Raw genomic sequence first — 17,723 nt, 5'->3', positions numbered from 1 at the left:
CACAGTGGCACAGACAGACACTCCAAAAAGGGACAAAATAGTGCTCTCTGAATTGAAAAGATTAACAATTTCTAAGTTTTTAACATAAATTCCTTTTTGCATTATTGTGAATTTCAGACGTCATATTATACAAGTATACTATGATGGAACTGTGAAAAGGAAAAATAACAGTAAAAGTCTTTGGGCTAAGAGTAAAGTTAATGTTATGTTAATGTTATGGATTTTAGTTTGTGCTTTAATGGCAGTTAAGTTTTTAATTGAGAATACAAAAAGTAAATATTATTTGATGTGTAATGATTGACACGAATCAAACAAAAAACCTCTATCCAGCTAAGACATGGTATAATACATTTGATAAAACCTTCAATGCGAGAGAAAAGGCACAACCTGATTGTTTGTATAAAGTCACCAGGTAAGAATAGAAGGAGGTAAGTGTTGGCATCTCAAAGGCAATGTTGACATCAGTATTAGAAACCATATGGTGATTTGCATCCAACTCCAGTGACTCCTAAAGGTCTGCAAAAGTCCAGGCTTGCACATTCAAATGCAAGACAATCAGATGAAATGATCCTTAACGGAATAGAAATAAACATTTCTAAAATTGCGTAAAAACACACGGCCTGTATTTGATACTGATGCTTAAAACCTGTGTGATGTAAGACACTTCTGTTCTAGACTCGCAGGAATTTTGTTTCTACCCAACTGCACTCAAAATGTTCTGTTTGCACGTGAGTCAGTCTAGTCAGATCTTGATATATTTCTTCTGCACTCTTTGCAGTTAACATTAAATGCAGACCCTCTGTCTGCATAAATATGAATAGTTGAACTCAATGAACTAAGAAAATGGAATGTATTTACTGCAGTTGAAACTGCTTTACAATTGTTCTTTCATTACACTTCTTACTATGAGGCCAGATAATCTTTTTTTTAAATCATCACCATCATGCTTTTATCTAAGGAAAAATAAACATGCTTCAAAAAGACATTCCAGTTTGTGCTTTTGAACTAATTAATAAAAAGAGCGAAATTTTGAAGTATGTGTAAGAAATTTCAATAATTAAAGCTTGGTTGACTAGGCTGCTTCTTCTCATGATTAGAATTACAATTCATGTTAGTTTAAAGGTTATGGTCCCACCCTGTGGCCAGTATGTATATCAAGCTTGGTTAATAGTGGTCCCAAAATTACAAATGTTAATGTTGGTCATTTATAAAATACAATAAAAATACACAATGGGAGTGGGCTGCTGGAGGTAAACTTGAAAGAGAGAAGGCACACATGTGACAGTATCCAAATGAACTTAGGCAGCTGCATATTCAATATCTGGTCTTTAGAAATGCTGAAAAGGTGGTCCAAGTGAATGGTCCTGAGTCCTCTTTTCAACAAATGTTCTTGTCCTCCATGAAAAAAAAGAATAACTGGAGGTCCACATATTGTTCCATACATTGCCCTGCTCGCTTCCAGTTACATGAGCTCAGTAATAATTAAACTTTACTTTTTCTATGTCTCCGATCAGCGTCCTTGCCAAGAAGATTCCCACCATCTAATAGCAAAGTGACAAGACACAACATTAGATTCAGATTCACTTCAAAACTGAGTTTTAAAAAGACATACTCTTTACATGCAGAAGAGTATTTCTTTTCAGGGCCTACAATTTGTATTCATTCTGATGACAGAATCTGAAATTCTTTAACCATTTGTTTTGTGTGGGTGACATCTAGCTGTAAAACATATTTTCCATGCAGTATATATTTTTTTTCAAGCACATCCAATACCTGTAACAATGATATGACTATGAAGACTCCAGCCACAATGTACAGATTGCGTGGAAGCCACTCCTCTAAAGCCATCATGCATCCTTTGACATAAATGGTGTTGCTCCATTGAGACTGAAAAATAAAACAGTGTGTTGTTTATTCACAAAATAAGTGACAGTAAAATGTATTTTATTTTATTACATCTACATAGCAGCATATGACACATGACTATCCGAGCTGTGTGATGTTTTTGACATATTACAGTACATGCCGGTAGTACAAAAAAAGTGTTTCATAAATTATGGGAAAAAAATTATATCAGCAAATAACTCGGCACAGTTGATCAAGGCAGTCATTTTGAAAATGATGATTATTAATGTTTTCGTAGCTGAGTGCCGCCCGCCAGCGGTAGACTTCATTTTAGAGTGAATACTCAGCACTCGTTAAGAGTTAAGAATTGATTTGTTTCATTCCATTCAGTGGTTGCTTAGTAATTTGATTATGAATTTGTTTCGCTTGGTGTACCGTCGGCGTTACACTTCGGGTTTATAGGGTTAAAGCAGAACTTTTGTCAACAATGGCAAAGAACAAAATGCCTAGTAAAACTGTACAACATGCACTTACCGCTGCGCCAGTTGATCTAACATCATATCCACACTGCGTGTTCACCACTGTATCCTGTAAAGAAAAGTCACAGGTTCATGAAAATGGGGCCTATAATTACTGTAAAGTCATTTACGATAGAAATAAATAACCATGCACTAAGTAATTTAAACCAAAACCAGACATAGCCTGTGCCTGTGCCAAGAAGAAAAAACTTTAGGGTCAGTATTCGGGGTGTGAAGAGATCTTGTGCCACAAGATCTTACGATATTAAAACATGAAAAAATTATATTTTTCGTCAAGGTGAAAATCTGTCTCGTGATATCAACACCTTTTACAGTGCTCACATTATATTGTTCTGTCTTTTACTGCATATGATAGGTTTCATACCCAGAAATATCATACCCAGAAAGTAGAACTGAAGTGACAATAATCATTAAATCCACATTACTTTTTTTCCCCATAAAATGTGGAATAATGTTTTGAACCATACAATTACAAAAGTACATTCTGCAAAGTTTCTCAGACAAAGATGTATACATGGGTTTGGAATGACATGAGGATAAACTATTCATTTCAAGGCCTCAGCAAGCAAAGGAAGTTTTCAACATGCTTGACCTTTGACTTGTGTTCAAGCACAAGCACAATGTGTTCTTTTAAACCGTATTTTTTATGATGAAAATAACTCTTTTTTTTCTGTGGAGGGCTGCTGTGAAGGAGAAAGGAACCTACAGCAGGGTCGCTGATGCAGCAGGAAAAGGGCACGCCACATTTCTCTCTGCTGAGCTGACTCTGTGAGCAGTTAAAATACACATTCAGATTCCAGTCATTGGGGTCTTTAGCTCCACAGCAATGATTCTGTGAATAAAACAAAATTATGTTTTTAATCAAACCCTGCAACAGGCAAGGTTAGTAAGCACAGTCAAAATTGTGCTATCATAATTACCCAAATTACATTAACAATAATTTAAAATGTAAAATATTATTTGAGAAAACAGATATAAATTCAAAACCAAGACATATGTGTTCAGTACTAGCTCCAAAACTGCTCTACAAGTCCTTAATATCTATGGCTTTTTCATCCTATTTATGGTTTTGTTCAGGTTAAATCATGCTTGTTAATTTAGCATTGATTTTTTATTAAAAAGAATTGGCGAAAAGACACAGAAGAGTGAATAGTGAAGCACAAAGTTTGTTTTTAACAGTTTCACCTCCAATAAGTATGTGGTGGTTAGCATGTTGAGTAAACAGAAAGCATTCATTTAGGGTTGATTTTAAAGTATTATTACTGGTATATAAATCACTCAATGGCCAAGGACCTCAATACATTGCAGGTATGAGTGCCTACTGAGTGCCTGGACTTAGATTTTTTCCAATTCTTTTTTATGAACATTGCAGATATGCTCACTAAATATAAACCTAACAGATCACTCAGATCATTAGGATCACCTCAGCTAAATACAAAGGGTTCACTCTAAGCATGGTGAGTCCGCTTTTAGCTACTATTAGGGGTGCTCCGATCAGGATTTTTGGGGCCGATCACCGATTACTGGAAGCTGTATCACCCGATACCGATACCGATCACCGATTACAGGGTCTATTTGAAGACTTCTTTTTATCATGTAGCATTACCTATTAAACTATATTTAACAACAATGTACATTAAGTATTACATTTAAGAGAAGACAATGCATAATGAATTGACATCTGTGTATTTATTTGCAAGCAACATGTATTAACATAGCAGCTTGGTTATTGGGAGCAGCTTAGGGCTTGACATACAACTTTCCTGTAGAATATAAAATAAAATGAATAAAAGACAGAACATCTGAGTCTTTAAATTTAGCTTTAGACTACTTTAAACTAAAAACAGCAACAAAAAAGGCTATAGCCAAAATAATGTTTAGAGTCAGTCAGCCATCAGTTTTTCTCATACACTTAAAGGACCACAGGTAGTAAAGTGCACAGCAATCTGCTTCGTCAGATTTTGTGGGCATTTAGAGAGGAAGAGAGAAGGTAGAGAAACCTTGTGTGTGTGTGTGTGTGTGTGTGTGTGTGTGTGTGTGTGTGTGTGTGTGTGTGTGTGTGTGTGTGTGTGTGTTATTATTTGTGTGTGTCAAAATTATTTTAAACAGATTAAGAAAGCCACCACTACTGGTCACATTTATAGTTAGATTGATTTCTTTAGATCCAGTGAAGTCTGTCCGACCATGTACCTAATATAAATAAATAAAACATCTTCAGTTAACTAGCAGATCATTCATTTAGTTCGCTATTAAATAAGAAATCTAGCACTAAAATGTATTTATTTTTTAACTCAAGCTGCACGCTCGTTGCCGCGGCGATCAGTTGCATGGAGACAGTGCTCTGTGCCTCGCGCAGTCTTCACTCGGACGCGCGCTTCAATCTATCGCCGTTGCGGACTCTATTCATTCCGGTGTAATCTCAAAATAAAACACAAACGTATCCTTGCTTGATATAACTAACCGCTGATGAACATATTCAGTTTTGATGAGAGAAAATATGTACGAGTGATTTGACGGACGCACGGGGGTTGGATATATTTTTGTCATTGGTTGTTGCATTAAATCTTACCCAGATACAAAAGTGCTATTTTCTGATTGGCTATTGTGTAGCTCGACGAACAACACCAGAGGAAACGCGCTTGATTCATGCCGGTTCCTCAGTGAGAGCGGCGCGGCCAGAGTTTTGGCCGCTGCGGCATATTAAATATATTACAAATAGTTTTTCAGCGTGAGAAATACAATGTGTGGCGGGAGAGCGTGACAAAAGACCGAAATGAGTGACTGTCACGCTCAAAGCTTGAGCCCTGTTGTAGAATTGCCAGACCAGTGAAGCCATTTTTACCAGGGCGTAAAAAAATTGTCTCGCGAGTTTTGCGTCATCTGATCGGCTTTTCTGGATCGGCCTTTATAGAGACCGCCGATCACACATCCCAAAGCAATTATCGTCCGATTATGATCGGCGACCGATCAATCGGAGCACCCTTAGCTACTATGCCAGCCGCAGCTGGAACCAGCTTCCAGAAGAGATCAGATGTGCTCCTACAGTAATCACATTCAAATTCAGACTCAAAACACTTCTGTTTAGCTGTGCATTTACTGAATGAGTTCTGTGCCACTGTAAGTTCGACTGATTACACTGTATTTTATTTTGCATCCTCCTTTTTATTCTAAACTGAACTCAAATGGCACTGAGAATTGGGTAAGAGAGATGAAACCATGCTGATGGCCTGGGTCTGTGTTGGAGTTGTGAATTTGACGAGATTAAACTCGAGGTTCTGTGGGGTGCGGACTTGGATTGATTCCATTCCTAGAGCTTCCGAACAAATGGGTTTTTGGGGTGCGGACTGATGAGGCAGTGAACCCGAGGTAACCCCGTGACTCAGTCCTAGAGCTCCTCCAGTCCGATTTTAGGGAAAAATCGGGTCTACTGGAGACGACCAATACATTTTTGTTGGGCGCGTCGAAAGAACACCACAGATACAGTACAATCCACATGGGAAAATCTCACAGAAAAACAAGCAGTTGTGCAAAATATGATACACCAGTGTTTTGCCAGATGAAAAGTTTATCTATGCATCATCTTTTTACTCTTTTAATTCATTTTATAACTATACCATATATCTCTTTTAATTTCTTTTATAACTGTTTTCATTTTCCTTGCTTTTATTTTGTGATTATTTTAATTCCTTTCTGTAAAGCACTTTGAATTGCCATAGTGTATGAAATGTGCTATATAAATAAACTTGCCTTGCCTTGCCTAATGAATGCGAATTGTTAAAAACTCTCAAACTTACCAGCTTCTGAAGAGAGTCGATCAGATTCTGCAGGTCAATGTCTTCCCTGTAGGCCTTTACATTGGCCAAGAAGAATTCGTTGATCCACTCCCTAACTTGGCCCTGGAACACAAATGCCAACACCGCAGCCGTCAGCTCCAGGAAGAAGATGAAGCCAATGACTCCAGAGAACTGAAAGAAAAAGTCAAGAAGCAAGGTGAAAATTCAAAGAGTAGCTTTTTGACAGTGTAAATAGTATTTGTACATTTTTATGTCTGAGAAGTATTTACATTTAACACATCATAAAGTGCCTATCTTATACAGGTCTGGCACTGCAAGGCATGCAAAATTAACCAGCTTATGTGATGGCACCTCAGTATCACATCGAAAGGATGAGAACTTACAAATTTAAGGAGGCAGATGTTTTCCCGCAGTGCTCCGACACAACCAGCAAATCCCAAAATGAAAGTGACTGTGCCCACAACAAGCACCCCCCAAACTGGGTCGAAACCATGTAGACGTGTGACTTGCGTCAGATCTGATAAAACACCCTGTGGGCAAATCAAGGAATAAAGCATTTTCACTAGTTGTTTTTCCCTGAGCCACTAAAACACATTCACAGCCACATAAACTCATTTTTAGAAACTCAAGTTCTAAGAAAAAGTTTTTTTAAGGGTGTGTTCACACTTGGCAGATTTGGTTTGATTAAAACGAACTCTGGAGCGATTGCTCTGTTAGTGCGGTTCGTTTGAGTAAGTGTGAACGCTGCCATCCGAACCTGAAAAGATGGGTCTCGGTCCAGGGTCTGGGTCCACTTTCAAACAAACTCTGGTATGGTAAGGCTGAAATATGAGCGAGTGCAACACGGACCAAAGACATGTAAACCAACCAAAAACAGGACATGGTGTAACAAGATGCGACCCGAAAAAGGACAGAATGCTCAACCAAACCTGTTTTTTCTCATCATAGTCGCAATGTTGCCCATCACAGTTCGGTACAGGCATCATATCAGAACCGTGTCTCCTAACATCAGATCTTCGTTTGTGTGTGTGTGACGGAAAGATTCTTGCCAGTGTTTTGACTCCTTTGCTCATTTTATAAGCTCCTCACAAGTCAGCTCCATCATTTGCCATTTGTATGCACATAAAGCAACGCATTCAGCCCAGCACACACAGCATTGTTTTGTGTGTATATCCAAGGTCAGTCACAAAATACGCCATAAAAGCGTCTTTTTTTTATCATTAGGTTCGGTGTTTAAAAATAACAGTGTGAACACTAAGGAAACCAGGACTAAATGTTTTATTTTATTTTTTGGTCCAGTCCAAAAGATCCAAACTACAAGTGTAAACACCCCCTAAAAGAGTAGACAAAAAAGACTTTCACAGACAGATCACCTCACCTTTTCACTCCAGGCCCAGAAACCAATTGCAATGAATGCTGTTCCAGCTAGCTGATAAGCAGAAGAGGTTTAGAAGACAATAAGACATGTTGCATCAGAATAGTCAAGTTCAGACAAAGAACCTGCAACGACTAAGTGTGTGGTTATAACATATGACGCATTAATGAGACTAAATGTGACTAAACTCTAGAACACCAAGCAAGACACTTCTACTTGGAATTGACAAAAAAAAGTTTAAAAACACTTCAAATTTTGGGGTCTGTAAGATTTTTTTTATTTTTTTGAAGAAAGTCTCTTATACTTACAAGGCTGCATTTGTTTGATCAAAAATACAGTCTGTACAAAAATACAAAATAGGAATATTGTGAAATATAATTACAGTTTAAAATAACTTTTCTGTTTTAATATGTTTTAAAATGTAATTTATTCATGTGATGACAAAGCTGAATTTTTTTAGCATCATTTCTCCAGTCTTCAGTGTCACATGATCCTTCAGAAATCATTCTAATATGCTGATTTGGTGAAAACCGTTGTTCTGGTCAGAAAAAAACCCCACCAATTTGTTATTTATTCTTGATGAATAGAACATTCAAAAGAACAGCATTTATTTGAAATTGAATTTTTTGTAACATTTTACTCTCATTTTTGATTAAATTATTATGTCCTCTTTAATAAATACATTAAGTTTAAAAAAAAATCTTACTGACCTGCCCCCAAACTTTTAAACGGTAGAGTATAAAATTTATGAATTTATGCTAAAGATACAAATTATTTAACTTTATTTAAAAGTATGGAAAATAAAGTGTCGATTAATGGTCACAAATGCCATGAAATATGCATAACACAGTGTGCAGTAACAACAAAACTTGTTTCTCAGGAGCCATGTTTAAAATTGAAAACAGGAAAACGGGTTAGAAGCAGTTATCTGGTATGAACTCCTCCCATGCTTCCTTATACAGGACACCACAAACTACTGCAATAGTATGTCAGGGTAAATCTGTTTCCTGTTGACGTATATGGAAACCTGACGTCATTAGGCTGACTTTTTCTCTTGATAAAGGTTCAGCTGTGGGTGTTAACATGCTGTGATGAAAATGCAGTCAGAAAGTGTGAAACATCTGTGCACACGGTGTAAAACAAAAGTGGAACAAATAAACATGAAATGTGGTGCTGGTCTGCAGATTATGTTATCTGAGCAAGAGTGGCATAAAAAGTACTAGATGTTATCTAATGTCAGAACTGGAAGGGCTGCCCGTTTAAACATGATATGCAGATGAGGGCATGTTTGTGTATGATTGTGCATGCGTTTACACGGAAACAAAACATTGTCATTAACTTACCCAAAAGATAATGTTGTAGCTGAACATGAGGTATTTGTAGCAACAGCTGACCTCTGCATTTTCATATCTGTAATAGTGCATCTTCTTCTGTAGAATAAATGAAAATGACATTTCAGATTACCACATTGAAACATCTAGAGATCTTTATCATGTTTTGTTAACTCAAAATGTGCACTAACAGAAGTTGAAATACATGGGAATGCATAGAAGTGTTAAAACTAATGCTGATCTGATAAATTCACAGAAATTAGGCTATATCACATCCTCAGGATTAATCAATTGCACAAGAGTTTAATTGCAAAATTCACCCGCAGCTGTTGGTAATACGGGGAAGAGTGTGTATTGCATTTCCTGACATGACAGTAAAGATAAATTTCCAACGGGCTGCATTTACAGAATGAAAGAAAACTTCCCCATTTTTTAATGCAAGCAGACCCACCCTTGCTGACTTAAATGGATTTTTTAACTAAATTTTGTTAAAGATAAAAATGTACTTTTCAATTCCAGTCAAATTTAACATATTTTACTTTCTTGTAGACCCCAAATTGGGGTTTGTGAGTTGATAAAAAGCGAATAAGTAATTAAATCAAAACAAGTAAAATTAAAATAAATTATTTAAAAATACAAAAAAGGGAGAAAATGATTTGTTTACCTGCATGTTATATGACCATTAATCGAGAACTTAGAAAACTCAAATGTGTTGTTAGATTGTTAAATAAATTATTTTTATTAAAATAATTATCTTGAGTGGCTGGATTAAGCTAATGTTAGGTCAAAGGGGTCTGCTGACCAAAATGTTTGGGAAATTCTGATTCTACCTTATACATACACATCCAAAAATCTTGATCATTAAAAAAGTACTACTTAATGATCAATAAAACCCTTCGTAATAAAACATTTTTGTATTTAACTGCCCTGTTAATAATCTGCAGTAAACAGAAAACTAACTTAATCTGCTTCAAAGATTAGTAAACATGTCTGATACATAACACACACAAAAAATATAAAAAAAAAAAACAGATGGATAAATATCTCGGGTTAAAGTGTTAGGTTGTCATAATTATTCCAATTTGGATCAGCTGCAAACAGTTCATTGGAAAACCACTGAAGATGTTCAGCTAAAATGTCGTGTGTATGTTTGTTTTCTTTTGATTATCACATCAGATATGATCACAAAATATTTAAGTGCTCCAGAGGCAACTCATAAGGGAATTAATAAATCCGTCCAATAATCAGAAATAAGCGATTACACACACACCAAGATGGCTCACAAACTCTTCCCCACTACTTCTTCCTCTTACTAGTTAGCTAAGTTGCTAACGTTAGTTGATTAGCAAAGTTGTCACAGTTCACACTTTAAAACCAGCTGCCAAGGCAAATATCGGTCTTCCTCAACAAATAATGTTCCCGTTTAGAAGATTTTGTAAAGTTAATGTAGTGAACACTGTCAGTACAATAATTATATAATATTTTTGTTTGGTTTCTGCGGTAAAAACAAGAACAATGCTAAGAGCTAGATATCTCAACACAGCTAACCAACTGTATCACCTCACGTCACGACTTGTCAAACCCTACTATTTGCTCACATTTACCTACTAAATATATAAACAATATACCAAGATATAAAATCTTTACAACGACTGGTTAAAAATACAGCCACAGTTTAATTTATTTTCGTTACTTGGGAGAGTGCGCGAGCGCGCTGTGGGTGGAACGAAACGCTTAAGAGCTTCTGTCTGTATTTAGAATTTAAACGCACAAAGCAGAGCGGTTTATTGCCGATTTTTACAACAACAAGAAACGTTACTCAATGTTAAGAAATATAAATAAATAAGCAGTTATAATAGTAATCTTAAAGCGCTCACCTCTTTGTTTATGTCACACAACGCCTCCGCCTGGTAGAGTTTGAAAACGAAAAAGAAAAGCTAACTCTTCAAACACCCACCCCACACATGAATGAGGGACTTTGTGAGTGAGCGTGAGAATGATACGCCCGAGTAATGATCACTCAAAAACACAACCAAATCTGTTCCACGATTATTTACCAGAGATCCACTTATCTCATTTTAGATATGCAACTATTAAAGCGACGTTAAACACACGAATAGTAGCCTACAAATATCTAGTATTTTATTTCTATTGTTTAAATAGTAATAATAATTAAAGCACAAACACACACACAGTATTTTCTAATAGTGTTTTATTTTTATCATTTTTTATTTATTTACATTTTATTTTATTTATACCGTTTAAACAATAGCCTAAATTAAATATATTATAACTATATAAATGAATTAAGGTTCAGGCTAATTCTGCCACATCCGCTACTGTGCTATGAATTGTGTAAACAGGAAGAGACATTCTTGGTTTGCTAGTGCTCCCATATCACACACACACACACACACACACACTCTCTCTCTCTCTCTCTCTCTCTCTCTCTCTCTCTCTCTCTCTCTCTCTCTCTCTCTCTCTCTCTCTCTCTCTCTCTCACTTTTTATCTATTTCCATATAAAACACACCTCTTTGCTATAATAAATGATAACTACTTGACAGCAGTATGAGTCACATCCACTACAGTTAGGGACAGAATAACCACTAGCTTCCTCCTGCTTGTTTTTTTTTTTTTTTTTTTTTTAAGTGTTGTTTGAAAGAAAATGTTGAGGAAAAAATGCCAAACATCCCCAAAACACACAATGGAATAGAAAACAGACCAGGACATTTAACTGGGTTCAAATACACTTTCAGTCCTTTGTAAAAAAAAAGCTCACTCACACAGCAGACGCCGGCAGATTCACTTCGGCAGATACCCCTGTCACCGTCTGTTGGCATTGGTCAGATCATGTTCAATCACTGTTTGTCGGGTTCCACATGCCTAAGAAGTGACATAGGCCTACTGTAATTTGGTGATTTTCCACATCTATTGGTGCAGTGTGAACTGGCATTAAAAGATTACTAAGGGTTTGATGAACGTACACACACATACATAAATAGCCTACAAATAATATGCAACAGCCCATAAAACCCCCTAATCTACAAGCGTAGATTGTGTATAAGGAGTGAGGATTTGAAGTTTGTAATGCTTTTTCACCAGACTTTTGGAAAATACTTCTACTGTCCAAAATGTCCACATGGCCACCAGCCAGTTGCACTGTGACTTATTCTGTTCGGAGAGAGGCAGGAATGCTTATAACGAAGCGAGTAGAGTCATGAAACCCTATGGGAAGAGAACATGCTGTTGGCAGACGTACTAGTAGATGGAAAAAGAGCGTGGAGACATCTCTAACAGATAAAGGAGACATATTTCAGTTACCACCAGCCCCAGGGAACCATGAAAGCACATCAAAAGCTTTTCATCATACTTCTGCAATCCAGATGTGAAACCATGGAGATTACCTTCACCTTGTCACCTTATATTGTTATTGGGTCTTGTTGTATTGTATAGTTCCAAAGTTTTCTTATTTATAGATTAACAATCCAAAAGTACTATATATTTTATGAAAGCCTTTCTAGAGGGCTAAAACCAATTAGTTCTGGTTCCACCCTTATTCAAAACAATTGCTCCTGTTGATCAAAGGAGCTGCAAGCAGAAGGCCTTCCAGTTTATGCAAATCACTTATCTCCTCTTCCTGTTTCATCACTGTTTCTAAAAACAGCCCCACACCACACTCACAAAAAAAGTAAACTATTTACAATGTAAAAGCAGCTGGTGCGGGTAGATTGAAACATTTAAAAACTCTTAAACCAACCCCAGACTTTTGAATGGTTGAGAATACTTTTTGATTCAGATCAGAAAAGGGATGGATAGTATCGAGCACAAATATTTCCCCTTATGGATGACAGAAACACTGTGTTATGCATATTTGACTAATATCATGGGTTTTTTTTTTGGCATTTAGGTTATCCATGCATTAGAGAATAAGTACAAAAAGCTATAGCAATATACAGAACAATTGTATAAAATCTGATATTTGAGAGAGCACTAGTGGGAAACATCTTTATTTAAATACAAGTGCAGCAATTAAATGAAGTCAATAAAAAATGTCTGTACACACAGCTGCATGATTACACTTTTACAGAGACTATTAAATAAATAGCAAAAATGAAGATAAAGAAGATTAAAGCCCATTTAATTAGTCTGAAAACGTCTGAAATCTCTCGTTGTTACTTTCAGATCAGATAAATAATAAATTATTGTTTAAGCATATCCTTATAGTCAATAAATACATTGAATAAATAGTCTTCTTAGATACATTGCACACAGCAAAATTCAGCCATACATATGGTTGTCCTCAGATGACGAGTGGCTGTTTATTCCTTCTCCCTGCCACCAGTCTCCTTGCAGTTCTCCCAGGATCTCCTGCAGCGACAGGGCCGGCAGCTCAGGCAGAGGCCCGTGGTGAATCCCGCTGTCCTGTTGGCTCTCCATCCTCTGAACTTCTGGGTTGTCTACACAAAAAGAGCTGGAAGCTGGAGGAGTGCCCTCCCACCAACCCGAGTCTGGGGTAACAGGGGTCAATGGCTGAAGGCTGTTGTGTTTTTCAGATGGACAGTAAAAAAAGCTCTGGATGGAGCTTGTTTTGCAGGTATAGGCATCAAGATGATATGGACTCCACATGGAGCTCATAGGTGATCTCCTGCCATACCTCGTAGCCCAGTTAGGGGGCATCTGATGCTCTGGGCTTAGAAGAGGAGGGCTGCAGTGAGCGTTCATGGCTCTGGCCTGATGGTGTCCGTATGAAGGGGTGCAGTAGCCGGAATCATCACCTATAGACATGGAAGATGGAGTGTTACATCCATAGTGGCCATCCCTTTCCACCTCTTCCTTAATATGATCTGGGTGCGCAGTTGGTGAAGTGCATAAAGGCCCAGTGACCGCATCAGACTTGCCGCCCTCCCTGTTAGAAGAGTGAATCTGCACCGGTGAATTCTGCATGGCACTGTAGGCTGGCAATGGTGAGTCAGATTGCCACAACGGTTTCTTTCCACCCTTGCATTTCAACGTGCGAGCCCTCCTATTCTGGAACCATACCTATTGCAAGTGGAGACATCAAGAGGGTCAGTCTCATAAGAATACAGTTGATAGATTAGACTCAACCATCTAGTGCATACAGATAAGAGCTTCCCTGTCAAAAGATTCAGGTTAATCATTGTGAAATTACATCCAGCTATGGTGGCATAAAGTCAGCATGGTTATCTATGCCTGGTATGTCTATTGTTTACAGGCCGTATGGTCTCTAAACGAAACAGCAGATAAACACAAAGACGCTTACGTCATGTCAGATATTGATAGTGGTATCAAAGACAGCAAACAGTATGTTTCACATAAGGCCTTATTAGCATATCACTTCACCTGTTTTTATGCATAGCTGGTGAATTTGTAAATGCGTAAGAGATACAGAGAAAGAGAAGAAGAAGGGGTTGTTTCATTATTTACATAATTAAAGAAATAGTTCACCCCAAAAAATTCTCAATTTCATGTTGTTTCAAACCTGATTTTCTTTCTTCTGGTTGAATTTGACATTTTGAAGAAAAGCCTTGGTTCTCTGTCTATATTGAAAGTCAATGGGGCCAAGAGTTGTTTTAGACCCTGCTGACTTTAAATATATAGATAGAAATAATGAAAAAAATCAGTTCCTCAGCAGAACGAAAGTCGTTTAGGTTTGGAACGACAAGATGGTGATTAAATGATGACAGAATTAAATTTTTGGGGGGTGACCAACCCCTTTAAATTTCAATGAATTCAGTGTGCTATTGTACATAACGTGCCATAAGACATCGTGACCCACCTGTATGCGAGACTCTGGTAGTCCAGTAGTTTGGGAGAGACTTTCTCTGAGGCTGATTCCTGGGTAAGGATCTGTCTCAAATGTGGCACGCAGAAGCTCAACGTGTTCCTTTGAGAAACTCGTCCTTTTCCTGCGACTTGCACTTCTTGATACAGTACCGCTTCCAGATATTTTAGCAGATGCATCTGAAAAATAAGATCAAAATTAGTGCAAAGCCAATCATAGTGTTATATTGATTGTCATAACCTTATAGTAAAAAAAAAAAAACTATATCACAAGCAAACAATATCAATGCAATTAATGAATACTTCTCCACAATAATATATACAGCAGAAGAACAGTAACAGTATATGACTTTTGGTTTGAGATGGAGAAGATTGGCTTTTCTTATTACATCTTATATGTTAATGTCTCTCCATATAAAAAATCAACATTCAGTAGTCCTTACCAATACTGTTGTCCTTCCACATGTTGAGTCACCACTGGTTGAATGCTGAAGGGGCTGGAGAAGTATAAAGGTCTGTCTTGTTTGATACTCCTCAGGGATTTGATTTCTGACCCCTACAGCGCTGTTTTATACCTGTACCTATCCCATGACCCCCCTTTCACCCACACCTCCCCCATTAGAAGTGCTTATTATGGGTGAATTAGGAATAAGATGAGGGACAAAGCCAGCCCAAGCAAGTACTTAAGTGTTTAAAAACGTCTTTCTCAAAAAATTATGTTTTTGTCTCTTTAAATTGGATTTTATAACATTTCAAAGTTGTTGTTTTTTAGATATCTTTAAAAAACCAAATACATGAAGAGCATTAGTCGCTTTTATACAGTATGTTTATATGCTTTTATTTTTTCATATCTTTGAATACATATATACAAATATATCTTTATTTATCTATGTATATGTATTTATTTTATTATTTGGTTGGTATGTATATTGCATTTTCTATGTGATATATATATATATATATGTATTCTTAATATATACATCATAAAGAATTATAAAGTTACAGCTTTACAGTTTGGATATTCTCGTAATGACCATTACAGCAGAAAGTAATTTGAGAATGCAATGAAATGGTAATTTGTTGTTTCAAATCTATTTTTATATTTTATATGATATTCCTGTATACAAAGGCTGTACCAAATAATATATTTATATTCTTAATATAGGCTATATATTTGTAAAAAAAAAAAAAAAAAAAAAAAAAAAAAAAAAATATACAAAATTTTAGATTTTCAGCTTTACAGTTTGTATATTCTAAAAATCCCCATTACCTGTAAGTCATTAAACAATATCACTTAAAACAGCTTTAAAAAATTTTAGAGAGCAATGCAATGTTAATAGTCTGTTTCAAAACTATTTTTATATTATATTCCTATTTACAAAGGATAAAAATAAAGACTGTATGTTAATACAAGGCTTGTTGCACATTAATCAAACATATAATTACACTTATTGGAAAAGTGTGTAAATAGATGGTGTCTTTTGCTGTAATTGCTCTTCATTCAAGCATTGTAATCAATAAAACAATAGACTCAAGAAAATATTAACTAACAAAGACATTATAACAACGTGCTTAACATAAGTTTAAGCAAAAGGGTGTGAATGGATATCTCTTTGTGTCATCTGATCTCTTTTCAAAAGAAACATGTTTTGGAAGCCAAGGAAAACAAGGAGGGTGATTTGTGAAATGATTAATAGGAGACTTTACATGTGTGAGGATTGTCACTCCCTCTCTCTCTCTGCTCCAGAGGATCCAGAGGGGATAACGGTCATTTCAAAGTCAAGGTTCTTGCCAAGCTTGTCAATGCAGATGAGCTGTTTAGATGTAAGCCAGACTAAAGCAAACTGAACACATGGACCTATCAGCCCAAGACATAGAATTGATAGGTAGGTAATGGATGGATAGAACGGATCAATAAATAATGTCCATATCTGACAAGAAATATATTTCCATTCAAACAAATTCAAATAAATTATGGCATCTGGTTAGCTACCATAAATTAAGTGATGTTTGGACTGATTTGTATGAAGTCCAGGTTCATCTTGTCATCTCATCTTAGTGCTTTTGTAATGGTTATTAAATAAAATAACTATGTAAAGCATAGAACCTCAAAGTTTTGTATTAAGTAGTTTGGCAAGCATGCATTGAATAGGCTATAAAGTTTATTTTTTCTTACAAAATGTAGAGGTGACATCCCCCCATTCATCAAACATACATACTTGGCTGATACTGCATTCTGCTGCAGTTTAAATCCAATCAGTTTGTTATTTTAAGATAAATGTGCAAATTGCAGATAGTTTTCATTTATTTGTTTTGTATAAAATTACCTTGCAACATTACTATTGCATAGAAGCAAATATAGAGAGTAACTTTCTTTTCTCACTGTGTCTGTACTGCTTTCTTTTTTCCATATTTGAAGTTTTACCTTTTTGTCTTTAAAACTCCTAGTACAGCTGTTCTATCGACATAACAGTAGTCAGCAGTATTCAGCTTTAAGATTATGGCACGTTTTCCCCCTGATTCACAGCTCTAAAATCATCAGATGCATACAAACATGTTCAATGCAATAGTTGTTGATTTTAGGGAATAAAATAATTGTATACTTTTTTTTACCTGTACAATTAGGTAAATGGGGCTATTTTTTGTACCTCTGATCTAACCAAATTAACTACTGAGATGTAATGAACACGTTCATACAGCCAATTGAGTGCGGCAGGGATGATGTATTTTTTTAGGCCGAAAAACCCAGAAACGAGTTAGCATATTAGCGCCTCTGGTTAGGTCTATAAGTCAATGGGTTTTATGTTCAAACCATGAAATACTGTATGTGGTTACGCAAGCTCAAGATATTTTCACATTTTATTCTACAACAAACTCCACTCTCAGTATTTTTACTTGTCCTTAAAAAGGTGACATGTGTAGGTGTCTTAAATTTCATAAGTACAAACAAAACAAAAATTGCTGTCCATTCATGTTGCTATGTTGGGGAAAGTAAAAGCACTAGGGAATAACCAGGCACTGAAGTAGGCTATCTCT

At 36.3% G+C, this 17,723-nt stretch overlaps 2 protein-coding genes across 2 annotated transcripts; both read right to left on the bottom strand.

Moving 5' to 3' along the window:
• Positions 1–1,287: 1,287 nt before the first annotated feature.
• Positions 1,288–10,842, bottom strand: tspan14 (tetraspanin 14). The gene is made up of 9 exons (XM_056256326.1): positions 10,762–10,842; positions 8,897–8,983; positions 7,557–7,607; positions 6,562–6,708; positions 6,179–6,349; positions 3,091–3,216; positions 2,380–2,433; positions 1,774–1,887; positions 1,288–1,541 (listed from the first exon to the last, which is right to left on the bottom strand). The coding sequence occupies exons 2-9, from the start codon at positions 8,975–8,977 to the stop codon at positions 1,473–1,475; spliced, it is 813 nt and encodes a 270-aa protein (XP_056112301.1). The 5' UTR covers positions 8,978–8,983; positions 10,762–10,842; the 3' UTR covers positions 1,288–1,472.
• Positions 10,843–12,884: 2,042 nt separating this feature from the next.
• On the bottom strand, positions 12,885–15,152 carry mxtx1 (mix-type homeobox gene 1). Its single transcript, XM_056256256.1, has 3 exons — positions 15,131–15,152; positions 14,683–14,867; positions 12,885–13,925 (listed from the first exon to the last, which is right to left on the bottom strand). The coding sequence occupies exons 1-3, from the start codon at positions 15,150–15,152 to the stop codon at positions 13,164–13,166; spliced, it is 969 nt and encodes a 322-aa protein (XP_056112231.1). The 3' UTR covers positions 12,885–13,163.
• Positions 15,153–17,723: the final 2,571 nt, after the last annotated feature.

Source organism: Rhinichthys klamathensis, unplaced genomic scaffold, assembly GCF_029890125.1.
Source record: "Rhinichthys klamathensis goyatoka isolate OS25496 unplaced genomic scaffold, OSU_Roscu_1.1 h1tg000126l_1, whole genome shotgun sequence".
Taxonomy (NCBI): domain Eukaryota; kingdom Metazoa; phylum Chordata; class Actinopteri; order Cypriniformes; family Leuciscidae; genus Rhinichthys; species Rhinichthys klamathensis.
This window is presented reverse-complemented; position numbering and strand designations above follow the sequence as displayed.

What these genes read in the sequence shown, in the direction of transcription:
- tspan14 (XM_056256326.1), bottom strand. Translation starts at nt 8,977, where the DNA reads ATGCACTATTACAGATATGAAAATGCAGAGGTCAGCTGTTGCTACAAA. An exon ending in GCTACAACATTATCTTTTGG is followed by an intron (nt 7,608 to 8,896) that starts GTAAGTTAATGA and finishes TCTGCTTATCAG; the next exon opens with CTAGCTGGAACAGCATTCAT. An exon ending in TCTGGGCCTGGAGTGAAAAG is followed by an intron (nt 6,709 to 7,556) that starts GTGAGGTGATCT and finishes ATTTGCCCACAG; the next exon opens with GGTGTTTTATCAGATCTGAC.
- mxtx1 (XM_056256256.1), bottom strand. Translation starts at nt 15,152, where the DNA reads ATGTGGAAGGACAACAGTATTG. An exon ending in GTGGAAGGACAACAGTATTG is followed by an intron (nt 14,868 to 15,130) that starts GTAAGGACTACT and finishes CTTATTTTTCAG; the next exon opens with ATGCATCTGCTAAAATATCT. An exon ending in TACCAGAGTCTCGCATACAG is followed by an intron (nt 13,926 to 14,682) that starts GTGGGTCACGAT and finishes CACTTGCAATAG; the next exon opens with GTATGGTTCCAGAATAGGAG.